We start from the raw sequence: 19,516 nt of genomic DNA on the forward strand, positions 1-19,516 counted from the left end.
ATGCACAACAAAATGTAATGTAAAATGTAATCTTTCCACTAATAATTTATTTGCTAAATTTGATGACACTTTGTTTTCCACTGTCATGAATTGCATTGTAGGGACTGATGGTAGATACTATGTTTTGTGATGCATTAAACTTATAATAAACATATATACAGTACATATAAATAATTTTAGAGACTGGTTCACTATAAAGAGTACTTTCCTTGATGACAGGACACTATTCAAAAAACTTTGTATGTTTTAAAAAAATGGTTAATGGAAATGTTACCACATGCAAACATGCAAAACCACCAGTAGCTTTAGCCTTTTTTAGTATCATGTGTTATAGGAATACAATGTAAACTGAACCATTTCTCCATATTTCAAAAGCGGTGTCATTTAGGATCATTATTTAGCGTCATAGAAAATATAACATTCTGACATGGAGGTAATAAGCAACAAATATATACAGCATGTATTTGACATTCATGTATCATAACTATTTATCACATATTTAGTCTATTTTAAACACCATTTCATATATCTGTGTATCTTTCAGAAGATATTCTCCTGCTCACTGGTTAAAATTTTGAAGAGACTGGACTGTTAAAGAGGTTTCACATGAATATATTGACATGATTCACAAATCCTAGACATCTAACCACATAAAAGAGGTGATCATTGATCACAATGATCACGTCACAAAACTTAAAATGAAAACATTATAGAGGAACTGAAATAAAATAGGGTGCCTTGTTAAAACACCTCACACACATTTACAGTCTGGTCATCTTCCCTGTTCTGTACAGAGGCATGTCATTTGTCTTTTTCTTCATGTCATCATGGTCGCCTTCCTGCTTCCCTGAATCCTCCAAGTAAATCTTGTCCAGCTGTTCCGGGTCAACATAGGTGTAGAAGTGAGCCATGATGGAGAAGATGATGCAGACACCCAACAGCAGGCAGGCAAACAGCAAGAACTCTATCCACTGGGACAACAAATACAGGTTAGTATATGAACTGTACTGAATGGAGAAAGATTCAGTTCAGTGTTGAGGTTTGCTGTAAGCAAAATAAAACACTGTTAACATATATAAATGTATGTGTGTGCGTATGTATATACATATATTTATTTATTAACCCCACAACATCATACCTGTTCCAGTCCTGCACCCTCAGCTACAATCAGCACTATGACGTTCCCAAATGCAACAGTGAGCAACCAGCCAGCTTGTAAGACTGACTTCATGTTGGATGGAGCCTGAAGCAGAAAGAGTGATCCACAGTAAGCAAATAAAGGTGAGGAAAAGCAGTCCTGGGCTCATACAAATGTTTTGTGTTATGAGATTATTATACTCTTAAACTAGAATTACCACCTCGTGGTTGCAGTTTACATCCGTTATTACACCTAAGATTAGTATCACAAATTCAGTATGTGACCAAATGTGAAATATGGACACAATCTGCTTTTCTGTTCCTGAGTTATGGTGCTCAATAATGGACAGAAAACATTAGGATGTCACAGTGAAGTTGACATTTTGACCTTTTACATATAAAATGACGTCACTTGATCATTTTATCCTGTTAGAAATGCGTGTGGAATTTTGTTCTAATTACAGCATACGTTTTTCAGTTATGGCTAAAAACGTGTTTTGTGAGGTCACAGTGACCCTTGGCCAACAAATCTCATCAGTTCATCTTTGGGTCTGAGTGCATATTTATGTTACACTCGAGGAAGTTCCTTCAAGGCATTCCTGAGGTATCGCTTTCACAAGAATGAGATGGACACAAGTCACAGCATAGGTGCCGATCATGTGGGTGCGCCAGTGCTCAAGCAAAGATTGTCTTTGATTTTCAGGAAGGCCAATATAAAAAAAATAAATAAATGTATAAAACATCTGTAAAGCATCTTTAAAAGTGCATCTGTTGATTCCACTATACACACGTATTGATGAACATGTTAACTAGGAATCACATTATCCATTTGCTCTTGGTTGTACTGTAATATTGGGCCTACTGAAAAGCCCAGTGACTTTTGACTACCAAAATTAGTTCGTCCTTGGATTCACATCAACATCATGTTTACAAGAATGTGATGTATATACCAACAGACAACTTGAAGACCTATTGCCTCTGGCCACAGCTATTGCCAGCTTTTCAAGAAGTGTTTCCAAGAATGTCAAGAATTGTCAGACTACACCGTAGATTATCGGAGGGAACACAGACATTTCAGGCATTCATAAAAATTATTTACGAGAGGAATGCTGGAAATGTAGACTCAGACTGATTTTTTCATTTTTTTTCATTTTTTCATTTATACATTGCTAAGAAAATTGCCTTCCAGCTGGTGAATTTGTGCTTCCTGAGTCAGGAAAGAAAGTCCAGATCACAGCTACAGTAGTAATCCTCATTAGAAGAAGGAAGCTCCATACTTTTTATTTCAAAGCCACAGTTATTATTAAGGATATAGAGCATGTAGAGTCAACGCTCAGTTGACAGTTTGTATCATTACAAACCTGTGAGTAGGAAAACTCCAAGCCTGTGACGGAGAACAGGACCTCTCCGGCAGTTATGAGCGCATACTGGGGGATCTGCCAGGCAATGTGCACATTGTTGGCTTTTACATCCTCCATCTTCTTAACCACAATGTTACCTGATTCCTGACAAAACACACACACACACACACACAGCGGGTTCTGTCATGCTGTATAACTGGTAACACTGCATATAAGCCTGTAATGGGAGCATCCTGACCTCTATGATTATGACAGTGTATGAAGCACCAAAGTCCAGCAGGCCCAGGTCCAGATTAGGGCATTTCTGTGACGGCAAGCTGCAGTTGACTTCTGGATATCTACCCAGAGACAGGAGGAATATGAAAAAATAATTTTAAAAATTAATATTATAATTAGAATAACCTGACACAAATGATTTGACTGACCATGTGCAGGTCAACATTTAATTAAAAAGTTCACAACAACATAAAATTAATTAATTTCATAAATTGGGGTTTTACTTAAACCTGCAGTGCTAACCTTTTGCCTCCCCCTTCTGGCAAGTACACCAATCAGCCACAACATTAAAATCACTGACAGGTGAAGTGAATAGCATTAATCATCTGTTTACAATGCAACGTTCTGTGGGGAAACTTTGGGTTCTGGCAGTCATGTGGATGTTCTTTGACACACACCACCCACCTAACAACCGCAGACCGAATACGCTTTAAGATTACAATTACAAAGGTTTCAACTTCAAAGTCTTCAAAGGGAGATTGGGTTAGAGAAGCTAGCTGCTAGCTGAGTAAGTGGCTTCGGTATTGCTGCTGCTCACACTGATTTCGTCTAGTCCTACTCACTCGTTTCGACCCACAGTCTTGTTAAGAGACATGTGACCAGAGGGCACATGGAAATTCACATCGTCAACAGTTAGGATTATTTCCTCTGGCAGTGTGTTGAAGAACCTGTTAAGTTAGAATTAGAGGAACTCATGAGTGACTTAATTGATGAAGGGAAAATTAGCTAAACATGTTTACTTTGTAATTATAAGAGAGAAGGATAATCTATAGAAAGTTAAACACAATTACCTCAGAAAAGGATTTCCAGTATCATTTTTCTTGATGTAGTCCTCCACCTGGATGATTAAAAAAAATATGGCCACGTCAAGGAAGTTTCTGTCAGCAGCAATTTCTGTTCTCTGCTTAACTCATTTGTGCTGTTTTTTAAATTTTGGAGTACAGATCTTATTCTGATTTATTTCAGATTTTTTTTTCACACCTTGCTAATGTTAAAACACTAGCGTTAGTTACAAAGTGAAGCTATAGAGTTACATCTGTCCAGTAATAATGAACATTTAACTCTTTGCGTGACTTCCTTGTGTTTTTGCAGATTTTTAGAATACTGTTACACTCTTATTCTTAGTGACTTCAATTAACCATGAAAATAAGAGCCATGGATGTATAATACATTCAAGGAAGAAACTTTGTATGCTACTGTGGCAGAAAAGGTTACGTCTGGGAATCTTGCTGTCTTCCCATTGGCTGTCAGACTTCGCGTCCCCACACATGAGAGCTACAGTTGGACCTTGTTGCACAGTCCTGCTGATTTAGACTGGCTAAGAATTTGAGTTTTAAAGTCTTAATATATAAAATAAACAGACTATCCCAATACCCAAAGATTTCTAAAAACTTTAACTTTAACCTGTTGCTCACTAATATTTAATACTATTGAAAAAAAGGATGATTTGAAAACCATTTTGAGGAGCACTCACAAGTTGGCACTGGATGCCTGTATTTTCAGAGTTTAAGATGAGACTGTAGGCCTTCTGCTGAATAAGCCGGAGGTGACACTCTGAAGTTTGTCCATCTGAGGTGACTTGAGTCTTCAGTATATTGCCGGGTCCCTCCAGGGGAATTGTCGTATATTCAGGAGGGTCCTGTCACAGAGGAAACCAGGAGGTTAAGGTTAAAAGTTCTCATGCAAAATCATCACTTTTTGAAAATGAGGGAAAAAATACGTCACTCAGGATTAAAATATAGAAGTTATTGTCTCTTTTAACTTAAAAATGTTTTAAAGATGCACTTATTAGTATTGTTTAGAAGACTGAACCATAAACTTCATTCCATCTTTTTTAGAGTACGGTTATAAAATTGGCCATGGAGAAGAGAGAATAAGTGTTCATTTTGTCCCCCTCTAAAATGTTCCTGTCTCAGACATACAGCAGGTTGATAATCCAGCTTAAAATACAAACACAGAATGTTCAAATAGAGCAAGTTTGACATCTGGAGGGCTTCATCGAAGACAAACAGCACACATTCCCCATGAGTCTACAGTATACATCCATGCCTTTTCTCTTTTGTGCGTCAGCTAATTGCTGTGCGTTTTTTTGTGTTCTGGTACATTGACTTCTCACAGTTTTACAGTGTCTTTATGATCTTATGGATAGTATAAAAAAATTGTTTTCCCTTCTCCTGTCCGCTTACTTGAAGATACTGGATCGGCTCTGGAAATGGATTGCTGCCAGGGAACGTCAGACTGGCATTACTTCCTGCCAGGTTAAAGACCTGCAGGAGACAGTTCTCTGGAGGTGCAGGCTCCACCACTGTTTTCTAGCAGACAGAGAAGGAAATGACAGAGTCTTCAAGAAACCATTATGTATTATAAAGACTTACATGCCTTTTTTTTTTTTTAATAATTCATGCTCTGACCATTACGATGCGATGAAATCATTGCAAATGATGTAAAATGGACAAAGCTGCATGTTTTATTGCCCAGAAGGATGTTGTATATATTTTTTTGAGAAAAAACTACAAGATGATGACACATGATTTCAAAGGTGTCTCGTTCTCGTGACACAGATGTACTTCCTGAAGACAGTTCGAATTTCAGCTGCCCTCTCCTACATTATGAGTAGCAATGCACTTGATAAGATCTGATACAGTGATATCAGATATCAGTATGACACTCAAATGAATGGGAATGCTCTGTTGGCTTCAGTTCACTCATAACATCTATGTGCATATTTGCACTAAATGTCTACAAAGAATTTTGATTCCCTTTTTTTCAGTGTAATGAATTCTGAATGTTTTATTTTTTATCAAGCTGCTTTTTACATACTACTACTACATACTACTTGTGTGAATTGTCAATCCAAATGTGTGGGCTTCCAACAGTACCCACAACAACTTTAAGGACAGCTGAGCATTTTTCAGGATTTTCTGGACAATGATGTCCAATGATGTCAATGAATTTAGGTTTTCCAGGATGCATGGGAACTCACTGAACTCATTAATTCGCTGAACTCCGACAACTTACATGCAGGTATTTTCTTTGTGTGTATGCATGCCAGTAATTGTATGTGCTTTTGGTGAGAATCTCTTTACTTCTGTAACAAGAGGCAAGACTCATGATTGTTGTTCATACATACCACTACGTTCACCTCCACCAGTGTGGCTGCTCCAAAGGCCAGCGCTGCAAAAATCATCCCTGTGGCCATTTTCCTTAAAGGCCTGAAGGACAGACAGTCAACGCTTTTACACACCTTTCATTATGGTGAGCGCAGTGCATGTTCTGAGGGTCAAGCTTTATCATTTTATGAATCAGAAAAGTGATTTCCACATCATTGCCTTCACTGATCTACTGCCTGATAAGAAACAGCCTCATCACTTGCTTAGACATAATGCCATCTGTTGCCAATGTGTCCTCTTTACAACCTGAGCTTCTTTCTTTCTTTCTTTCTTTCTTTCTTTCTTTATATCTGTGCCTTTTCTGAGAAACAATATGAGCAAAATTTTAACTACCTACTCATCAGATTTACAACTGTAAATGTATAATATTGTTATGTATATGCACAGGCCCTTCCATTACTAAACTGTTTATTCTCCTAAGGAGAATTCATGGGATGCAAATGTGAGGTCACATGGCTTATTTTGTCGTTTTAAGAGGCATCTTAAATACTTATTTCTGCAATAAAGATGGGTGTATATTCAAAAAAGAAAAAACAAGGCTTCTACTCACGTGACGTTGATTCTGCAAAAGCCAATAAGTGGATATATGATGAGGTCAAAGATGGGCACAAAGACAAGAATCAGCAGAGCATTCAACATCTAGACAACAGGGAGGGGAAAACTCACCTTTAAATGACTCTATAAAAGCAGGCTAAAAGTCATAAAATCATAAAAGTTAGAGTTATACATGAATAAAAAGGCTGATTTTGATTTAGTACTGCCAGTAAAGTCATGGCAAAATGACAGTGATTAAGAGCCATAAAAGTGTTTTTTTTTTTTGTTTTTTTTTTAAATAACAGTCAGGTAAAACCTAAGTTGTTTATTTAAGACGATGTGGTACACTGGTTTGGGCCTTAACATGAAAAATACAATGTTAGCAGTGCATTGAATAAGTGACATAATTTCTGTTCTCTGTCTGTCTCTAGGGGCGGCATGGTGGTGCAGTGGTTAGCACTGTCACCTCGTAGCAAGAGGGTTCCAGGTTCGAATCCCGGTGTGGGCCCTTCTATGTGGAGTTTGCATGTTCTCCCTGTGCCTACGTGAGTTTTCTCTGGACTCTCTGGCTTCCTCCCACCATACCAAAAACATGCACATTAGGTTAATTGGCTACTCTAAATTGCCCCTAGGTGTGAGTGTGAGAGTGTGTGGTTGTTTGTCTTTGTGTGTTGGCCCTGCGATTGACTGGCGACCAGTCCAGGGTGAACCCCGCCTCTCGCCCGTAGTCAGCTGGGATAGGCTCCAGCTCCCTAGTGACCCTGACGGATAAGCGGTATAGAAAATGGATGGATGTCTGTCTCATATACTATTACTATATTATACTATTATTAGTTTCAACTGATGTTCAGCTTTAAGTGTATTGGAGGGTGTTCACATCAATACTGGTAAATCAAGCCAACTGTGAACTTATTATATGGCCAAGATGTGAAATGCAGAGGACAAAAGCTCTACGGTTACGGCTACTGTTCATCTGATTGACGGCAGTGCTTTACATATTGGCAAATATGCTTTTTGCTTTCTTTGTGAGAGTTAAATGAGACAACTGTTACCACTCATATGTCTGTATCTCAAGTATGGAGCTAGAAACCAGGAGGTGATGAGTCTAGCTTATCACAAAGACTGAAAACAGAGAGAAAAAGTTAGCCTAATTCTACTTACGTCATCTATCAGCACGTCAAAGGACTATTTGCCCAGCCTGACAATGTTACCAATTTGTCAACTTTCTCACCAGGTTTAGTGACTTTTCAGACCCTCTTTGTGACTTTATCTCTAAAAACTAAAAAATCAGATCTAGGTACTCATTAAGACTATCAGGAAAAAGGCAAGAAATATGTTAAGATGTATTATAATGTAACTCGCTCCCTCTCAGGTATGCTGCCAACAGCCCCGGAGGTCTCTTCCTCTCCTTTTGCACTGTGTGCAGTAAGTCAGTAAGTTGGTGGAGTTCAATTTTAGTGAGTTTCTTTGGTTAGGTTGAAGGTCCCGCTCTCAACCTTTGGGAATACTTTAGCCTGCACAGTATAAATACAGCTGATGGTTAGTTTGAGTTCCTCATACTCTTTCTCTCTGAGTCTGTGGATTAGCATATTCCTAAAGCCTGTAAATATTTTAACAGTTGACTTTCTCCCTCCCTTTGTAGATTTTTAAAACTTTTTTTTTTTTTTACTTCAAATATAGCCTAAGAGTTTGCTTGTGATTATTTGACTAAACATATCTCTGTTGGACTTTCATATGGCTTAAAGTGCACACTCGGGCAAAACTACTTATATAAATGAATGTGTCCCACATATTGATGCGTCATCAATATGCAACTAATTACATAATGCCGATGTTACCAACTTTTGGAGCTGCCAGCAAGTTTCTACTGTCGTTCTTTTTCTTTCTGCTGCTTCTCATTCTCATTTCTGTCCAGTTTCTCATTTCTATAAGTCGGGCTGATAGCGTGTAAGCTTCCCTAAATCCAATAAAGAAAAGGAGAGAGCTGCTAATGTTAGTCTAAACTCCGACAGTGAATATACTTTACATGAGTTAGCTAGTTAGCTGGACATGATAACAAATGTCGTCACATTAAAGCAGATGAACACATGGTTAATAACATTCCTTACACTTCTGCTCTTTTGGTTATTTTGAAAATAATGTAAATGTGAAGTATCAGTGCATTTTAGCTTCATGCACATCATTTCACCATGTGGAGAAATCTTGGGTGCATGGTTATGGTTTCTAACATATGATTAGAAAATACTTAGGGGAAAGGTTTGACAAACAGAAAATGAGCATGCTGTATTTTGTTTGCTCATTCCATGCAAAAACAGGAAAGGAAAAAATGGTTGATCATTTTTGTCTTTCTTTTTAATTTTGGTATATGGCGTGAGTGGTAATGCACTCTAGTATGTGCAGATGTGGAAAATTTTGTGGTATCAGAACATCATGTAGGGCATTACTGCTTATTTCATTGAGAGCAGGAGGACCTGCACGTACCTGCATTTGGTCAGGCTTAATATTGAAGGAATTTCCCTGTAATAAAACAAGATTATTTCAGCTAAACAGAACAGTCATGTAGTTCATTTAAACTTTAACTTTATGAACCTAAAAAATGTGCATGGCATTGTCCAATAAACCTCACTTCAACCTGAACAGTTCATGATTTATCAAGGCCATAAACAATGTAGTTTACTAGAATAAAATGGCAATAACTGTAACAACACCCTAACAAATGGAACATCTGTTTTACAAAACAGATTATACAACAAACAGAAAAAACATAACACAAAAATAACAAAATCCATCTACTGATAAAAAAAGAGCAATAAAAAAATGTTATCAGCTTTTTAAAAAGTTAAAAAAAAGTTTGGCACTGCTGTTATTTAATGAAGAATCTCTTACAAAGGCCATGTTCATCCTCGCAGCTTGAATTGTCCAGCGGGAACCCTGCAATAAGAAAAACACTCTGTTACTGTCCATGTAGTTTAAAGCAACAGTCTGACTCTTGAACCACAGCAGGCTGAATAACAGTGAGGAACTGGGAAGCATTTTACATCCTCCAAGGAAGATACGGGTTCCTTTGTCTCTCCTGACAAGTTTTTTTGATAATTGTTCTCAAGTTGTTTTTTAAAAAAAGAATGACTTCAGGAGAAATGCAATTCAGGAATGTTGAATGTGGTTTTGAGGTATTTCATAATCAGACGGTTGTGCTGAGAGTTAGCCACAGCAGAAGATAACAGATAGTTACGAGATTTTATAAGAGCGCTGTGACACAAGACATTGACCTTGTGCTGACTGAGAAAACTGCCCTTGTATGTATAGAACTGAATATGACAATCGGTTTCAACACTAAAAACTTTTTACTCGGTAAAATTAGGCTGTCTCTGTCATGTTATTTAAAGCTGTCGCTCAACAACTCAAACCAAAAACCATGAAATTTTATTTCAATTTATCCAAATTACAGACTACTTTAGCAGTGCCCCAGCTACACAGTGCATAGTAAAAACTAGAATTACTGCCTCGCTGTTGCATACATCCAATAACCAATCACGTTGTAGCTTACATCCATGTCTTCCCAGACCTGTATAATATTTATCTTGAGGACTTAAAAATAACTTTATTAAAAGGATTAAGTGTATTTTGAAGTACTGGAAAGTATCCCTATATTGACATGCATGTTTTCAATGAACAATTTCCAGTAAGAAATATGATGTCTTCACTTAGAGAGGAGTACAGAGGACGAATAGAGGGTCTCAACACTTGGTGCAATGACCTCAAGCTCAATATCATCAAAACCAGTGAGCCTGTAGTGGACTACAGGGCTTCTGATATAGATGTTCCTGCAAATAAGCTACAAATTCTAAAACACAGACATAAAAAGAATTTTGATTTGAGTGTGGTGCGAGATAAAAATTTCAAAAGATCGTCAAAGCGACTGCAGTTCATCCCGAGGAGGAAATGAATGTCACTACCAAATTTCATGGTAATACATTTGATAGCTGTCTTTACATACCTGCTGATCAAACAGAGCCCAGAACATTGGCAACGGGATGTAGAGCACCAAAACCCGCATTACCATCTTAATCTCCTGGATCAGTCGCTTCTGTTAACACAGACACAGAGAATGAACTGATTATTGATGCACTGAATCCTCTGCCACCCTTCGACTTTTTCAATTGCCATGCCTAGAAAACACTCTCAGATAAATACTTGGGACATATATATATATATATAATTGTTGAATGGATAAGTTAATAGTAGGAGTCTTTTGGTTACAGAGTACTTCTCCTCAGCCCAGTCCAGCCAATGCCTCCTCTGAGGCTCATACTTCCATCTCTGCAAGTGGTTTTTGATGGCGAACTGCAAAACCGAACATAAAAAACAGGAATGAAAAAGTGGAAGTTTCAGACAGAAACAGAAGCAAAGGCAGAGGGTAAAATGAATATCTTAATCATAGCACAAGATATCTGAAGAGAATTTTAAAAAAATCTCTTTGCACTTTAATAAATCATCTAATCAGAAGAACTGGGAGATGACTCACCCCAATGCAATTGCACACTTCCAGCAGGATGTTTCCCTGGGGAGGATTCATCTTGTACAGGCTCGTTCCAGCAATGAATACAACTGCACAAAATGGATGAAAAGTTGGACAGACTATGTTGTCAGCTGTTGGGCAAGCAATTACTCCACATGCATGTTACCAGAAGCACCAACACACAGTAGAGTGCTTTACCGTTTAAGGATGTTTTCTGCTCTTACTGTTGTTTATGAAATGCTTCAGAGCGATAAAATTAGACATGCTGTAAACACACCACGCTTTGGACTGACAGTTTAGACAATGAACCGCACTTTGTCTCAGCTTCACTGCGACCTGTCCGTGGCCTCTCCAGTAATACAAACATGGTTTATTTCACAATGACTGGTCAGTCAAGCATGAATCCCATAAGGTTCAGTGGGGATAAAGGCTCAGAAGCAGGGACAACGGACTGTCAGGATGCATATGGAGGGCCTTGATCAAGAGGAAGCCCAGCCTGTCAGACACTGGACTTCATGCTCTCAGCATGCAGATGACAGCTCAGATTCTGAAATGTGATAATGATATCACCTTTCAGCCTGGTGACGTATGTCCTTGAGGCATACAAGAGCATTTATGTTTTGTTTTAATGATTTTTTCAAGCAAACAAATTTTCATTAGTAGCATCTAATATGAGATGTCCGGCCAATTAGGTCACTGCACAAAGCCGATAAGCAGAATGGAATTTACTAAGCTTGCTTTGAGCTGCAGCTGAAGACCAAACAGCACCATAGGCCTACCCTGAAACTGGACCCGACACAGGCGAGAGTCGGGGGAAAAGCTTGGTCTTTTTGTGAAGAAAATTATGGCAAAAGTCAAAGTGAATGGCACTAGAGGAAAAGTCAGGGGATAACCAAAGACAGTGGCCTTCATCCATTGCCCTGTGCATGGAAATTTCATGGCAATTGAAGAAATGCTTGGTGAGGTGTCTTAATCTGAACCAAAGTGGTGGACTGACTGACTAAAGTAGTTATCTGCCTCACCCCATATTGGTGAGGTTGTAGAGAAGAGTTATTAAGAAGTTTTATGTAGTCACTTTCCATACTTTCACTAGTATGTGGATTAGACTTAACTGAATGATGTTGCAGGTGGATAGACACTCACCTAAAGCCACAACCATCAGAGCTGCGGGAACCCCGAAGGCCAGAGCGTAGCAGTCACCACCGAAACACTGCACATCACCTGCATGAGCGAATCCAGCATTTATGGCATCAACACAGTGATGTCACACGGTGGACCTCACCAGGTATATAACAAGTGCTTACCTCTCAGGATGGGTGTTATCACAGTCGACAAGAGGCTCCCAGCATTGATTGACATGTAGAAAATAGAGAAGAATTTCTGCCTCTCTCTGATCTGGAGGAGATCAATAGAATAAACAGGAAACACTTCATTTTTTTTTTTTTTATTAATCATTCAAGTGCATTTGTGATTTTATTGTCAGAACTGGTACATACAGCGAGATTGTCACGCATAAGCGTCTAAAGCTCTGTATCTGCAAAATGGCATCGGATTATTAGGAATGTACTACACGGCACAACAGTTCAGCAGCTTTATAGATATCCTTACTATCGTTTTTTTGTCTTTTACTGCGCAAGATAAAATAAGTGGAGTTGATCTTTTGATTGTTTGATCAAATATAAAAGGTCACACCTCAGGACATATTATCACACAGTTTTTTAATAACCTAATTTGAAGAGTCATTGATGAATGCTTTTGTTGATACAAGCAATTGTGTAAAGACAAAAGAGTGTAGTGCCATACTAGCAGCTCTGTGGAGCCCAGCGGTGTTTTGAGCACGTCGTTAACATCAGAATGCTAACAATGATAAAGTTAATCTGCTAATGTTTAGCAGGTGTACCTTGTTCATCATTTTCATTTAGCATATCGACGCGCTAACATTGGCTGATTAACACACAACACAAAGTACGGCTGAGGCTGATGGGAATGTCATTAGTTTTGCAGGTGGTAATAAACCTAAAGGACAAGTTAAAATGTTGTCGGGTAACATTTCCTGTAACATTTTGCTGGATTTTTTTATTACTGTACTAGTGTGACATAACAGTTTAGCACCTTTTGTAGATGCCATCATTTTCTTACTTAGTGATCCAATCATCCATTAACATAAGATAATTACACTGATTTCTACTGCACTGATTTTCCTGGATATATGTGGCTTTTACTGGCTCATTTCACCTTATTTTTCTCACTGCTTTTACATCTTCAAAGAAAAAGTGGCTTACATGCGCCTCATCAAACTGGTCTCCTCCAAATGCAGCCACACATGGTTTGATTCCTCCGGTGCCGAAGGCTATGAGTATCAGACCTACCATGGACAAAGCGCTGCAAAAACACAAATATAGTATTTGTTAACTGTCATTCTGAAACTACACGACATTAACCAAAGGAATATTCGTACATTGTGATAATCAGTTCATCGTTGAATTGATTTATCATGGAGTTGTTCACTGCACTGGGACATAGCCGTTTACTCATTGAAGAAGCAATAGTGTGAAAACAATTTTGATTTATTTGATTCATCTGTTAAGAATCTAAATAATTTATGAAGTAAAAATGCCTAACACTTGTTGGTTCCAATTTCTAGCTAGCTTTTCACTTCGTAACTAAAAAACACAAAGCAAAAGTGTTTTCCATAGGCTAAGTATCAGTCACGGTTTCATTTATTGTGCGAGCCTTTGATGCAAGCCCAGGTTGACAGTGACAAACAAACTAATAAAATGTACAGTCTCCTTGCCGGTTGTTCCAGCACATTTAGAATAATTACTTCTTAACTGTTGGTGACATTGTTGTTAAAAGGTGGCTTGTTTCAGGCGTTCTTTTAAGCAGCATGGTGTTAACAATGTTACTTATTAAGATGGTTCTCTGTCTCGGAGCGATTTTCTAATGAAGCAAGAAAATATAGGTAAATAAATAAATATCGTAATTATGTGATGACTAGCAGACTAAAGGCTTCAAGTAATGTCCACTAGTCAGCCACAAGTTCTTTATTTGGGGGCAGCCCTAGCTGAAGTGGCTGAACTCTGTGGCTGTTGAAGACTTCTGTGTCACTGCCCACAAATCTGACGCACTGAGTGATTCAAAGTGAAAGAAAATGGTTATTCAGTCTGATTCATACACTGGCCTAATATATCTGTGGACCTTTAACACACCATGATAAAGAACTCTAACAGTACCGAGTCGAAGGGTTGAAGCAAGGCGCCTGGAAGTTAATCTTCACAAGTCCAGACGCCTTGCTTCAACCCTTCGAGTGAATATGACCTGGATGACTGAGAATCTTCACAGACATGCTAACAGTACTGAGCTGTGAAATAAGTGAATCAGCTCCTGATAGCTTACATGTGCACATTGCTGTTCCCCACAGTGGGAATGGCACCGACCGACTTGACCACATGGCCAATCACATAGACGGTGGACAGGTAGATGATGGTCCTGTTGAGAGCAAACTGTGATTATGCACGTTCAGAGCTGCACACATACTATTACTGTATGAAAGGGGTGTGTGTGTGTTTCCAGTGTGATTCATCTCCGCTACTAGTTGATACTACACAACTGAGGCTAACATGATGACGCAGCTACAAATGCATGATGATGATGATCTATTAATTTTGTTTTATTTCTCAAATTTTCACACCCACCTATGACACCTAACACACCACAAGTGACTGTTTCTTCAGAATTAATTTTCTTTTATTAATCTTTCAATGAACACACAAGACTAACTATTTTCCTGGCTAAGTATCAATGTTTTTAGTTATAAGGGCGAAATGATCCTTTAATGCATGCAGGGATGAAACACAAGGACTCACTTATATTTTCCAAGCCAGGAATCAGCGATGAGAGCTCCCAGTATGGGTGTAAAGTAGCAGAGGCCACTGAAGGCATGGTACACAGCAGTGGAGAGGTCCGTGTCCCAGTGCAGGTATGTGAGGAAGTAGATTGTGAGCAATGCTGTGAACAGTGAACACACAAACGTGAGCTGGGTCACAGCTCACCCCTACTCCACATGTAAAGTCCAAATACCTCATTAACATACCAAAAAGACCTGAAGTGTTCCAAGGTGTCCTCCTCTATTGTCCAAAAACTCACAGAGAGCCTTATTTCATTAATGTCATGCCAAAGAGATCCCAAAGATATCAAATTCATCTGGCTGAATTTGGAGGGAACATGTATAAAATGATGCACAGGACATCTAGAATATTTCCATTTGATGGAATGGTTAGTTTTAGGTTTGACTATTTCACTTAAGGAAACATCATATTACCAATAAAGAGGAGGAACAAAAGCATAGAAGACATAAAGAGTGGAATAACATGATTCTTTTAAGAGTAAAAGCTACTTAAGAGGAAACTGTATTAGGCTGTTTGTCCCACATCGCTTCAAATATCACAACTAATATTGGAAAGGACCTGAGATTCACTTCCTTGACACAAATTAGCATCTATCCTAGTACTCAGCTAAAATTATTGACAAAGATGTGTGACTTTAAACAGCCTGAAGATTAAACTTGACTTTTGGATAACATGTTTATAGGCGTGTGTGTGTGTGTGTGTCCAACTGAAGTAATGTGACAGATAGACATGTGAGGATAAGTGAGGTCGTGTTAAGGGAAGAGATACTCCTGCTTAATGTGTCATTTATAGCCTTTCTCTTATATAGAGCATCATTACTCATTCAGCTTTGTTTCAAGGACCTTTTACATACCTTTCATTCCATAGTAGGAGAAGCGTTCGCAGAACTCATTCACAACTATGAAGCAGATGCTGATCGGGTAATTGGTTCCACATAGTTTCTAAAAGAAGCCAAAATTGTCTGCTGAATGAAGTTCACCTTTCAGAATAACAGCATGAGACATTAAGTATGCAAAACCACTGACACTGAGTCCATAATCAATTGTCTAATCTTTTTTCTATCAGTCAATCTTGCTGATTTGCCATCTCTGACAGAAAGTTGATCGATACTGACACTGAATGGAAGGAATGCAGTTCATGCCTACTTCCTGTTGGTCAATCATTTATCTGTGAATCTCTCAAGTAGAAACAGAAGTTCCACAGGCTTCTGACATGATTGTGCTCTGCTAAACTCATAAAAAACAATGTCTGGTGTAATTATGAGGAAATTTACTCCACGTTATTGTAATTTAGCATTTGTCACTATCACTAGAAAGGGACGAGAACCCCATAAATTAATTCTAACACTTGAATCGTGGATTGTTTGATATGACCAGAGGTGCCCTCTTTTTTAATTTGAAAAGATGGAACCAAACCCCTTAAAAAAAACCCTTGGATTTGAAAAGCCTCTAATCAACAAATTAAGTACAATTCAAAGCCCACAAAAGGCTTGTAATACATAAAGCATCATTACAGATTACTACTGAAAACTTCTCTGCAGAACTATCTCTCCCAGATTCAGATGTAACCTTGGCTTCTGAGAGCTTGCTATCAAAACTATTCTGACACCTCGTGTCGGCTCAACAGTTAATCAGTGAATCTAAATAAACAAATGAATCAGTAACGAAAATAATCATTAGTGGTAAACATAGTGCACACATAGCATCGCTTTATAAATACAGCTTACATGTTAACTCGTTTACTTAAACACTGGAACATTTTTAATGTGTTTTTGTTTTATACTTGCTGCTACATCTTTGTTTGTGCTTAAGCAAAATGTGGTTTGTTGGACTGGGCTCCTGTTTGCAATACGAGCGGCACTGATCCAGTGTTGGCTGTGGCTAGTAGATCCCTTCCTTTAATGGGTCATGTTTATGTGTAGTACTCCTTCTACTATGTGCTTTGAGGGCTGACTCCCCCAAAACTGCAACTAAACATGTTTTTCCTTCTCTCTGTCTCTCTCTCTAGTATCACCTGTGCAAATACAATACTTTGGCATAAAAAAATGCAAACAGCCCATTCACAAAGTCCTCACAAAGTATCAAAATATTAGCCTTTGCAATTCCATGACAGCTGTGCTCCATTTAGTGATGAGGATCGTGTAACGTGACCAAAAGCCCCCTGAGGTGCGGTTGTTTGTTGAATATCCTTGTGACTATGGATAATCCACTTGCCTCACTGTTGTCACATGGACTAACCCCTCAGTAAAAAGTGAGAACTGACAGGAAACTCCTTATGGCTACAGAGAAAGTCCACATACACTCTGCACGGACATGTATATGTATTTTATTTGGGTGACATGGCCCTTTAGAATATCACGTTCTGTGTCCCTTCTTCTGTTTTTTTAACGGTGAGGATGCGCCTGTTTCATCATCTCGCCGATGATTTCAGCGAGACCTGGTCCTGGTTACTGGTTCCTGCGACGCATTGTGCGCGTTCACTTCAGAGACAAAAAGACATTTGCAGCTCTTTTGCAGACACTTGGAGCTCCCTGCTCTCCCTGCAGCCCACGCGTCACTTCCACACAGACAACTTTTCCACGTCGGGTTAAAAACAACTTTTAAAACATTTCGACCACCGATACAACTTAAACCACTCTGTTCCTGCTGCGCAAAAACATCGCCTCAGCTTACCTTGGTCATGTTGATTTATATTTGTTGGTGAGATTTTGGATCTTCACTGGCACATCGGGAGCTGCTGACTGACATCCAAGTTCGTCCCACTCTCCTCGGTCCTTTCTGGAGACATGGGTGTAAAATCTCGATCATTTATGCGCTTTCAGTGGACTTGGAAGTTAATATTCCACCACGAAACGTGGACTTTTTACTTCAAGCACAGTTCTGCCAGTGGGCGTCCACACACTCGGCCTTTTGTGAGAACAGACTGATCCAGATGAGAGCTTTTATATCTAGAAATCGAAGTTAGTATTTTTACTCACGTCCTGCGGAGGTGTGTTAGCTGCAGTGAAGCGGGGATGTGCAGCAGCAGCAGCGGCGGCGGCAGCAGCTTCTCTGCGCGGATAATAGAGTCGTTGTGAGGCTCAGGCTGTGGAATGGAGGGTCACAGTGGTCGAGAAGCGTCGGCCAAGCTGCGTCTTTTCTTCTCATGGCTAAATTCTTCTTTATTCACCGTGAGAGACATGCACTACCTCGTGTGTATGGGTGTGTGTTCTAATTACACAGCTCCAGGACACTCCTTTGTTGTTTCTTTTTTTAAACTTGTCAGACAAATTCAGCAGTTTTGAACACGGAATTTCAAACACTGGCAGCTTGTGACTATCAGCTAAACAGTCGGTTAACAACAGAGGTCATGTATGAGGGAGACAAGTGCATGCAGTTCAATGATTTCTTTATTTTACAAACATCGAGAGGCCCAAAGCTCAGCCTATGGGATGGCAATGGTCAAAACCAGACAATTAGTTCAAGAGTGAATTAGTTCAAAAAAAGGGTCAAAAACAGGAATGTTTCACATGAACAGAATACAAACACGAAGCTGAAAAGAGAGGCCATGGTAACCTTACGGTCTGAAAGGGAACTAAGGAAGTGTGGAGGCTACTGTAGAGAGGGCTGCTCATGGAGTGAAGTGGGGGACGGAAAGTCTGAGGACATCTTGTGGACAGCTAGAGAATGGCAGGTCTGGGGTGTTGGAGGAAATCAGATCGAGACAGGATGGGGACAAGAATCAACTGAGTGATAATGAAAATAGTCAGCAGTTGCAGCTGGCAGTTACCTCGTTAGAAGTAGTGCTGCATTCAGGGTCTCAAGAATAGAAGGACTCCTTAGGCAGAATGGCCTATTTATATTAACATTTAAGAGGAAACTTTGCTGTTGGAACAGTCATCAGAGTGAGGCTATATCATCCACTTTGTAGACTGCTGCATAATTGAACTTACATCATTTTATTTGAACATTGCTGGTCATTCACAGAGGAGGAGGTGCAGAAAAATGAGCACTTGATGAGGGTTTTTATGCTCAGGGACAGAAATATGGACTGTATAAATTATGAAGAAACTCTCATGGCTCACAACACGAGTTTGGGAGAACATCCTTATCTGAGTGTGCAGTCTATTTTAAAAAAATATATCGTTCAAACTGTCATGGTCCTGAGACATTTACAGATTTCATAATGACTATGTGGGAGGAGCTGTAGTGGCATTTAGTTTTGGAGCAGCTACTGGAGGTGATAGTAACTGTGTCAGAGCTGTTGTAATAAGTATAACAGTCCTTCAGCACCTGTCTGCTTAGCACATGGGTCCCGCTCATTTTAGGACATCTATAACACATGACATATACACACATACACATACACATAGCAAAGTTTTTAACATGCATTATCCTTTATTAAAGAAATAAACTGATGATTAAGGCCTCAACCAGTGAACTGGAAAATCATGCAATGCCATAACAGTCCAGAAGACAGCAGGATTAGTCTACTGCTATGCTGATGACTGACAGTAATAACACAAATAAAGCTAATATGTACGTATATAAGGGGCAATATTGTCAGATTTCAGATAACACATCAGGTGTTTTAGAAAAGGAGCATTTTTGTGTATTATTTGTTACTTATGTT

General features: G+C 39.0%; 1 protein-coding gene across 2 annotated transcripts; it reads right to left on the reverse strand.

The window, feature by feature from the left end:
- Positions 1 to 30: 30 nt before the first annotated feature.
- On the reverse strand, positions 31 to 18,158 carry slc15a2 (solute carrier family 15 member 2). Of its 2 annotated transcripts, XM_046404487.1 has the most exons (23): positions 17,883 to 18,158; positions 17,578 to 17,682; positions 15,759 to 15,846; positions 14,864 to 15,005; positions 14,394 to 14,486; positions 13,280 to 13,379; positions 12,302 to 12,392; positions 12,141 to 12,218; positions 11,004 to 11,086; positions 10,739 to 10,822; positions 10,476 to 10,565; positions 9,365 to 9,409; positions 8,960 to 8,995; positions 6,495 to 6,583; positions 5,905 to 5,986; positions 4,961 to 5,086; positions 4,249 to 4,413; positions 3,566 to 3,612; positions 3,338 to 3,442; positions 2,737 to 2,836; positions 2,499 to 2,642; positions 1,139 to 1,243; positions 31 to 971 (listed from the first exon to the last, which is right to left on the reverse strand). In XM_046404487.1, the coding sequence occupies exons 2-23, from the start codon at positions 17,584 to 17,586 to the stop codon at positions 762 to 764; spliced, it is 2,112 nt and encodes a 703-aa protein (XP_046260443.1). In that variant the 5' UTR covers positions 17,587 to 17,682; positions 17,883 to 18,158; the 3' UTR covers positions 31 to 761. The 2 variants fall into 2 exon arrangements, with proteins under 2 accessions (XP_046260443.1, XP_046260444.1); XM_046404488.1 differs by lacking the exon at positions 17,883 to 18,158 and having other exon boundaries at positions 17,578 to 17,819.
- Positions 18,159 to 19,516: the final 1,358 nt, after the last annotated feature.

The sequence above is a fragment of the Scatophagus argus genome, chromosome 11 (genome assembly GCF_020382885.2).
Source record: "Scatophagus argus isolate fScaArg1 chromosome 11, fScaArg1.pri, whole genome shotgun sequence".
NCBI classification, from domain to species: Eukaryota; Metazoa; Chordata; class Actinopteri; family Scatophagidae; genus Scatophagus; species Scatophagus argus.

Coding starts and splice junctions, on each gene's coding strand:
- slc15a2 (XM_046404487.1), bottom strand. Junction 1,244..2,498: donor TGGAGTTTTCCTACTCACAG/GTTTGTAATGAT, acceptor TTTCTGCTTCAG/GCTCCATCCAACATGAAGTC. Junction 972..1,138: donor AGGGTGCAGGACTGGAACAG/GTATGATGTTGT, acceptor TTGTTGTCCCAG/TGGATAGAGTTCTTGCTGTT.